Genomic DNA, 9,389 nt, shown 5'->3' on the forward strand with positions numbered 1-9,389 from the left:
CAAGCATCTCTCATGAATCCCGTTGGCTGGGCAGGTCCCTTACAGTTCCATCAGCTCTTCGTCTTTTCCAGGCACACTTCCCCTCTCACTCCAGACCTTGTGGCTCACTCCTCTCTTTTAGCTCCTCCAGAACTTCCTGAGTGACCTCATACCTGGCCCTTACTATGGTGTATGAGTGTCCACCATTTCTATCATCTCCCCAGTGTATTTTACCCTCTTTTGACTGCCATCTTTAGTCAGGGCAAAAGTTCCCAGGGATGCAGGGGAGCCTTAGAGTGGACATCTACCTGCTGCTTCTCACACAGGTGCTGTAGGAGCTTCCCCCAAGCTAATGTCACAAGTCCCTAAGTGTTTTCACAGTCACTTACACAATCTGCCCGGGGCAGTAGCCCTCTTCCTTTCCAGAAGGCACAGCTATTAACTTGCTTTTCATTATGCAATGTATCTTAAACGTTGTACCATCCACTCTTCCCTTCCCCCAGTCAAGGATTGTGGGGGTTATACTATGCACCCTGATACATTAGTATTTATTCATTTGGACCCTTCTGGATGCCTTGTAAATCATATTTACTCAGCTTACTGGGTCTATATTAGAAGTTAAACTTATTAATAATGGAAATAGTAAATTCTATGGTTATGCTTATCAATATATACAGATGACTTTTTAAATGAAGTACAAATTAAGAGTTATAGTGAGGGCACACTAGGAAAGATAATTGAAACATTAGTACATCTAACTTAGCTCAATTTTTCCCTCTCTAAGGAGAAAATAACACTCAAAGCAAGTTAGAATTTTCTAACACCACATAATAATGTTGAAACTGCGGGGAAATGATGTTTATCAGAGTTGGGTGTGATCCTCAAAATGAGCTACACAGTGTCTTTAAGACTGTAGACCATATGGAGATGTGCTCAAGAGAGAGACTGTTTGCTTCTCATCAACACCTCAGGGTGTGAGACTTGGCCCTTCGCCACAGCTTTTTCAGCTGCCACACGTGCACTTCTATCCAAACTACAGTGTTTTTTTAAATGATGCTTTTTATAATATATGACAATGTATAGAAATCCTTCATAACCTATTGTTCCAGTATGTCATTGCCACCAATTCCTGGAACATTCACCTGCCCCGAACATTCATAAAATTTGCATTTTAACACCCAGCGTGACACTTTTTCCAGGAATTCTTGATGTCCCTCTAGTATTGTTTGTTGCACCTGCTTTGTCAGCCATTCCAGTTAATACTTTATACATTTCTTCAAAATGCAACATAAAGACAGAGACCAAATTAGAATAGGAAAGCATTCATAAAAAGCCATTTAATTAAGAATATTTCATAAGGGAACCCTTCTCTCGGCTGACGTACAAGATATTACTCCATCTTCTTTGTTAAAAGGGAAGGGGGCCCTGGCCCAGCAGCTCAGCTGGTTTCTATGTTGACCCACACGCAGAGGGTGCAGGTTTGATCTCCAGTCCGGGCACACACAAGAAGAAAGCAATGAGTGTATAAATAAGTGGAACAACAAATCAGTGTGTGTGTATCTCTCTCTCCCTCCTTTTCTCTCTCTTTTAAAAAATCAATTTTTTTTAAAATGCAATGAGAAAGGATATGAATCTTCAATGTAATCAACAGTATTCTGGAAACCAAGTTCACTTTAATGAATTAATGCTGTTCTGAATATTTGCCTCCACTTTAAAATCCCTGAAACTTCTTTTTATGATATGAGGATGAAAACTATCTTATCAATTATAAATAATTTAATAATATCTCACATAACTGGACAATATTAATAGTATGATACAGAAATATTCCCTCAAATGTTCATTTTGCCAATTCTTTCTTATATATGGACCATTTAATTTCACCATTAAAGTGAAATTATATCTCTGAATATGAATTATTCTTTACTTATGAAAAAATTCAGTTTTGTCTTTTTTTCTGTAAAAAATTATCAATATATATTTTAATTCATTCAACAACTTACAAATCAGATCTCAGTTCCCAGGAAAATTTCAAAATTAGGAGAAATGAATAACCTTCTGTGTGTTGTGATTTTTAATTGAAAGTTAAAAAAACCTGATTCAATTGAGCTGGAGGAACAAAAACACATGTTAACTGCATTATATTTAAGTATGCTATTCAAAATGGTAAAATTATATCTAATAAGCATGAAATAAACTTACCAAAAAGATGTGATGATTTAAAAAGCATTCGAAATATACATATACATGTCTATGCATACACTGCCCCCACAAAGATGGTCCCTGAATTACAATGTTTCGACTTCAGATTTTTCAACTTTATGTGCAAAAGTGATAGATGTTCAAGAGATACTGTACTTTGAATTTTGAATTTTAGCCTTTTCCCGGGCTGCTGACAGGCAATAAGGTCTTCTCTTGTGAGAGTGGAGAGTGGCAGCGAGCTATACCTCCCAGTCAGCCACGTGACCATGAGGGTGAGCAACCTATACTGTCCAGTGTGCTGTGTTGCCAGCATTTGGGGATATTGTGTTCTGAGCACATTGGGGTGGCTAGGCTCAGCTATGATGTTCCAAAGGGTGGGTGTATTAAAGTTTTTTTTTAAATTTTTACACATACTTGTTTATTTTAATGAAGCTGGTACAGACAATATATCCCATATCCCAGCCCTTGCTGGTGTGGTTCAGTGGATTGAGTGTTGGCCAGTGAACCAAAAGGCTGCTGGTTCAATTCTTGGTCAGGGCACATGAATGGGGTTTGGGCCCGGTTCCCACTTGAGCATGTACAAGAGGCAACTGGTTGACATCTCTCTCTCTCTCTCTTCTCTCCTCCTTCTCCTCTCTCTAAAAATAAATAAATAAATATACAATCCATATTCCAGGCCAACATACACAAATAAAAAGTAACAGTGTTCTGCTGTATATACTTAGGCATGAATAAATATATGAACTGCTAATAAAAATTAGAACTTCTCTGAGATATTCTGACAAGATTTTTCTTTACTCTTAAAATGCTTTCTCTTCAGTGAAGCCACCTTTGGAATTAGTCTGTTACTTTCCCCGTATCTGTCTTCTTGAGTCCAACCTGATATTCTTCTTCTACTGGTCCAGACCTTTAGGTTTCAAAAGTAGCTTCAAGTTTAGAAAAGGTCTTCTTCCACAGTTCAGTTCTCTGACAATCTTCCACCTCCCACTGAAAAATCATAGTCCAGGAGTGAAGTTCTCACGTGCTAGAACTTCAGGGCCAATTAGAAGGTCATTATGAACACTCGTATTGATGGACCTTATTTATCACAAACCTGAAAAAGGTGGCCTCCCTCCACACACACATGTGCTATTTAAAAATGAGAGGACAATATAAAGGGGTCTGAGTTTGATCACCAAAAATAATCACCATGAAAACAACCAATAATGAATGGGCACTAGGATTCCAATTGGCAGATGTTTTAAAGAGATGGGAGAGGGACCAGTTTTTAATTCCATTTTGAACACCACATTACAAAAGAACTTTTTTTAAAAATAAAAAGGATTGGGGGAAGAGAAAATAAAAAGGATTTCTGAACAGTTGAATGACCCCTGTATGTTCCTCATAAACTTCAATCACTTCTTCTTTTTTCATTCTCAGTTCTTTTGGATTGTGATTACCAGCAATTCTTTGATGTTCAAAGAGAAACCTGAATGAATTCATTAGGACATCCTGTCTTTGACAGTGTGATTCTTTGAGTTTCTTGAGATGTGTTGTCATTTTCACTTTGAAGTGAATCTCACTGTGATCCTGTCCAATGACTTTGAGTTTAATGTATTCTCTTTCCTTCTTATCCCCCAAATCCTCCGTTGAAGGTTTGCCTCCTGATGAAACATGGTGATCGTGGCTTCATCCGGGGTCTCCACACAGCAGTAGCCTCAGGTAGGCAGAACCTTGCTCCATGGCTTACAAATCCGTCTCTCTCAAATGTATTTTCAACTTACATTGGGTTTATTGAGACATAACTCAATAATAAGTGAGGATAATCAGTATTTGGGTTTGATCTTAAACTGGCTAATGTTTTACAAGGCAATAAATCTTTAAGGTTTTTCATCCTCCAGAAAGAATGTTTTTGCATTTGTATTGAATAAAATTTACAAGTTAATATTTTTCCTTGTATCGTGGTAACTAGGTAATAAATAGAAGCTCAAGTCCAACAGTACACTGAATGAACTTCCAATAATCTCTTTTGCTTATTTCTAAGTTTTGAGTAATTTCTCTGACACCTATTTAACACTGTAAAGAATTTGATTTTTGTCATCACTGGTCTAGACTAGGCTATGAATTGTTGCTTTAAAAAAAAAGAAAGAGGGGGAGAAAAATAGATAAATAGTTGTAAATGATGTTCAAGAAAACACATATTTTAAAAACTTTTGTTTCTAGAGACCATGAATAGAAGGTTATAAAAAGTTTGGAACCCCCTTGGGGGTCACCACTTCCTCACAGTTACTGCAGGGGAGTTACCGCCCATTGTATGTTCCTCAGAACAATGACACCACGCTCTGGATAGAGAACAGTGATGAAGTCAAAGGGAGGCTTCACTTGAGAATGGAACTGAAACTTCTTTTTCCCAAGACAAATTCAAATATAGAGACAGGAGAATCACAATACCTCTACAGAAGAATTTTTAAGTTATTTGAGTAGAGGGATCAATTGTATTCACTTATTTGCCTTTAGAATGTCTCTCAATACATGTCCTGTGTATGAGTGATCACTGCTTGGTGCCATACACAACTTGCCAGGACAGTCTGACAACACCCAAACTATTCCACACCTGCTTTAATGAGATGAGTGTAATCATTATGTACTTTGATGTCACTGCAATGACAAATTGCTACAAGACTTTCCAAATGCTTACTCTAATTTCCGTACTTACTTGTCATGACCCAGTGACAAGGAGTTAGTAGACCTGTGACTGGCCTGTGTACCATGCTTTAATTAGCACCACTCTACCCTGAGGAATAACATGAAGATCTCTGACATCTCTGGGTCTTTTCTCCGCTTACACTTAATTATTTGATTTGACAATGTTTAAATATTGGCCGTCACCTCAGAAACATTCCTGCCTCTGCTTTAAAATGTGGTTGCCAGAGTAATCAAAGCATGAAGCTTAAAAATAAAAACAAAATAAAACAAAACAAAACAAAATAAGTCACAGGAACAAGTTTCTCAAAGAAAGAATGGCAAACTTTATATTGAAGTTTTCTGTTCAGCAGTTGAATAAAAATGAAGGATTTCTAAATTAGTGAAAGCAAAGTTTTAAAGGTAAAATTTATAATACCACTTCCTATTCCTGCCAATTAGTTGTTATTAGATTATGTGGTCATCCATTTAACCTTAAATATTTATCAAGAGGACACACTGACCTGTGGCTTATAATAAAAAGAAAACTATTTAAACAAGAGATTTGCATCTGGTGCCTTTAGGATGTTTATAAAAGTACAAATTGCTTTAAATTCAATCATTTGCATTTTCTAATTCCAAACACTTTAATTATCCTCCTCCAAGAGCACAAATGTCTAATAGTTATTGCAAAAAAGGTAAGCCCTTTGCTCTCTTGATTTCCATTTTCAAACCTGGGTAATTAGTGTTACTTTTTATCTGAATCAAAACAAATTATAAAAGGGCTGAAATCAGTACAAAGACTTTTTGAAATACGTTAGACAATAAAACAAACAAAGATCCTAACGGGACTTTCATTCTGTAGATTGGGGGTGGGGGTAAGGTTATAAATAATACATGAGTAAAAAGTAATAAGGTATATATGAAGGTGATCATTGCTAAGGAATGAAGGAAACAAACGGAGAAAGATTTGGGGGTTGAGTTTATGAAAGACAAAATATGTGGGGTATTGAATATGGGTGTGGGGATAGGAGTAGGGGCATGTTCTTGCTGGGGAACTGAAAAGTGGGAAATTTTTTGTTTGAGGTAATAAGCCTAGTAGTTAATGCATATGAAAAGCTATTGCTTCTGGAACTGCAGTATGGCCCACCCCGACTCCAGGAGACCACAGCGACTGACCTTTGTGCTCCACAAACAACCATAAGCAATGGAGGTGGTATCTGAGCCACTGCATCCCAGGGAAAGACAGATGACTGCCTGGGGCCCAGCCAAATGCTCATGAGGAGAATAATACAGGGTTTTTTTTAATCTAATTTTCCCTGAATTCCAAACCCCTCACCACACTTTGCTCTCTGTCATATAAAAGCTGGCTTGAAAAGAGATGTAGGATGCTCTGTTAGGGTACAAATCTGCCTTCTTTTCAGATCGCTGGCCATCTGAATAAAACTCCCATGAAGATTCAATCCCTGTCTCCGCTTGTTGGGTCTGGTCGGTGACAGGCAGCACGAACGCCAGCTTTTTTGGTTTCACTTTGATATTAATAAGAATGATACAGATCTGCATCCTTGGGAAGATACAGTCTGAGTAAGAACATCTAGGAAAACAGCATTTCACACAAAAAGAACACCTGAAGCAAATGCCTCACGGTCAGTGGTGCCTGGAGCATCGAAGAGACAGAGAGTAGCAGGCGAGAGCTCAGAGAGGCTTGTGGGGGTGGGAGTTACCTCGCATCTTTTCTCTGTCTGCACTCCTTCCCTCTGGCCATTGCTGCTTCAGCGGGTGTGTAGGCCTTGTCATCACTGTCTCCCTGGGGCTGCTGCGCGGTGCTGCCAGAAGGCCTGGGGACTTGCTCCGCTCTGCTCACTCCTGAGCACACCCCGGGAGCCCTCCCCCACCCCCCGCAAGAGCAACGGGGGATGACTGCTGGCCAATGAAACTTCCCCCACTGGTGTCTGGGCACAGAGGACCCTTGACCTCTGAGGGTTCCTGATCACTGAACTACGGTGCCCAAAGAGATCACCAGCTCAACAATGAGTCCTCAGACAGGTTTCTCATCTCTGTTTCCTTTCTCTGGTTGCCTGGAATGACTTCCCAAACCGAACTTCTTGCTTCTAAGCATTTGTCTTGGGCTCTGCTTTTTGGGGAAATGGAAGCAGAGACCAAAGGGAGTGGCCAGGTCATATAGGACCATACAGGTCATTTAAGACCTATTACGTGTTTGGCTTCCTTAGAGTACAAGATTTTCAATCAAGGAATGAGATGATCTGGTTCAAAAAAAGCAGAAATTGAGGAAAAAGAGAATAAGAGGATTTATTAGGCAAAATGACTGTAAGTGACTGCAGGCAGCTCTGGGCCCTCAAATGCAAAATCTCAGACTCACACTCTGACCCTGATAATCTCAGGAGAGTTTGATCCCAGATTTAAAGCAACACACATAAATTTCTTCTGTCCTGTGGAGAATAAGAAACCATGCTTTTACCCTAGATTAGTGACAGCCTTACCTACTGAGCCAAGTGGCAAACATCCTAAGTAGGAGGCTCTTGAGAGTTTGTGGAAGTAGATGAGGAATTAAACTGATTGTGGATGTTGTTACTATTCATAAAAGCAGATAGCATCTTAAATGATGGAGAATGACATTCGTTGAAGAAAATTATGTCAATACCAAAGGTTTGTTTTTTATTTGATGTTTCTCTTACGGGAGAAACCTGGAATTTCAGTTCTTCTTACCAATGCCATAAAGTGTTATAGATCAGTGAGTCTATTCGTGTGCAAGCAGAATTTATTGGTAATCTGCTCTCATGGAAGAGAACGGGCCTGACTAAGGTGGGGTTAGGGGGTGGAAAGGCATAGATAGGTTCAGGGCAAAGCTGGGTAAGAACTGTGAAAGTATGGGTGGCCAAATGCCTGTGTAGCGAGCACAGGAATGGCAAAAATAAGAGCAAGAGCCTTGGTTCTGAGGATTTATATAGGTGGTGGGATGGGGGTTGGCTGAAGAAGTTACGTATTGATTGATGGGTAAAGGTGGTGCCAGTGTTCCCAGGACAAGGTCATGACCACCCAAAGGTGTTAATGGGCTTCTTCCTTTAGGCACTATGGGGCCTTTTCAGCTTTTCAGGCCTTCAGATGGAAGCACAGTTTCAAAGGCTTTCTTTCCCAGAGAGTGGAAAAGATACATAGAATTTCTAGGAGGGTGGGGCAGGTGTCCCTCCTCCTCCCTGCCTTTGTTTGCTGTCTATCCTACTTAATGTTTCTATAGAAATTTGTGAAAAAGGACTCTGTGTATGTGGGTAGTCACCCAAGGCTATGACTTTAAGAATCTGTTGCTCAAACCCCAGAGTATTCTGAATTGCTTTATTTGTATAAATACATGATGTTTACTATATTACCCTTTAAATTCTATATCAACATACTGTATTTTAGTACCACTCAGCTTTTTCTCTTCTATTGCATGTGGGTTTCTGATATCATTCAGACAGAAATGTGCTAATTACCTCTGTTAGATACCACTGTAAATGAACCTCTTTTAGAATACCAGTGGTTACTTGGATGCTAAATCCGTGTTGATCTTTCTCCTAATACACAGTTTGGTCATCCAGAGTATTTAATAACTTTGTGTGTCAAAATGTTGTATTTTGTTTAATTTACAAATTAAATTTTGCATTATTTAAATTACAATTTTGTGTATCTTATTTTATTTAAGTATTTGCATAATTCATGGGTGAAGAGCCATAAAAGGATTTTTTTCCATATTTGGAAGCTAACAATTTAGCTGCCACAGATTCATGGCACTGGCAGAAGGCACATGAAGACATTTTGGTTAGAAGCAAAGAAACGTATTTACTTAAAGCACAGCAAGTGGTATTCAGACAGGCCAGTGGGCCAGGACAGGTAGGATAGGGAAACAGACCGATGTGTAGTGTAAGAAATGTCCAAACATGTAAGAATCTTTATGAGTTTTTTTTTGAGCCAAACTGATGACAATTACTGGGTAGCAAAACCTCAACAGATTGTGAAAATGCTCCAAAAAATGGCAGTTTTGCACCTTATTTTATTCATTACAATCAAAAGTGTAGGTTACATGAAACTCATTACCCACAGATTAGGGAGGTGGGAGAAAGCAAAGCAGGGGTCGGGGGTTGGGGGTTGTCAGTGGCCAGGGCCTCTAGGATGGGATCAAAAGTACAATGATAGACAGGTACTCTTTTTCCATGGGTGGGCATAGGATAGTGAAGTGTCTACAATTAGCGTAACAGTAACAATGAGGGAACTGGTGGCCTCACTTTGGTGCTGAGCCAGTGTTTTGAGGGGTTTAGAAAAAAAGGAAATTACTCTGACTTTCCAAAGGTATGTTATCATAGATACAAAAAGATAATAGGCTCCGATAAGGTAAAGACTGGCTTTTGTTGAGGAAGATTCTGGCCTAGGACATGACTCCTCACCAGGATCTGCTTTTAGTTAGGAAGTTCTTCATTTCAGACCATCCTATAGGAAACTTTTGGTGTTGGAAAATTTTAGTTTAAGGTAAATAGTTATAAGCTTATCCAATA

The 9,389-nt window shown here is 39.1% G+C and overlaps 1 protein-coding gene across 1 annotated transcript; it reads right to left on the reverse strand.

Annotated features, from left to right (window-relative positions):
* Positions 1-2,079: 2,079 nt before the first annotated feature.
* Positions 2,080-6,607, reverse strand: LOC128627047 (small ubiquitin-related modifier 1-like). The gene is made up of 3 exons (XM_053662987.1): positions 6,567-6,607; positions 3,550-3,847; positions 2,080-2,088 (listed from the first exon to the last, which is right to left on the reverse strand). The coding sequence occupies exons 1-3, from the start codon at positions 6,605-6,607 to the stop codon at positions 2,080-2,082; spliced, it is 348 nt and encodes a 115-aa protein (XP_053518962.1).
* Positions 6,608-9,389: the final 2,782 nt, after the last annotated feature.

The sequence above is a fragment of the Artibeus jamaicensis genome, unplaced genomic scaffold (assembly GCF_021234435.1).
Source record: "Artibeus jamaicensis isolate MK-2021 breed Jamaican fruit bat unplaced genomic scaffold, CSHL_Jam_final contig_3114, whole genome shotgun sequence".
Classification (NCBI taxonomy): Eukaryota; Metazoa; Chordata; class Mammalia; order Chiroptera; family Phyllostomidae; genus Artibeus; species Artibeus jamaicensis.

Bases quoted from the DNA above. Each gene is read 5' to 3' on its own strand.
- LOC128627047 (XM_053662987.1), bottom strand. From the start codon at position 6,607: ATGGCCAGAGGGAAGGAGTGCAGACAGAGAAAAGATGCGAG. The intron at 3,848-6,566 runs GTAACTCCCACC...CCCCGGATGAAG, and splicing joins AGACAGAGAAAAGATGCGAG to CCACGATCACCATGTTTCAT.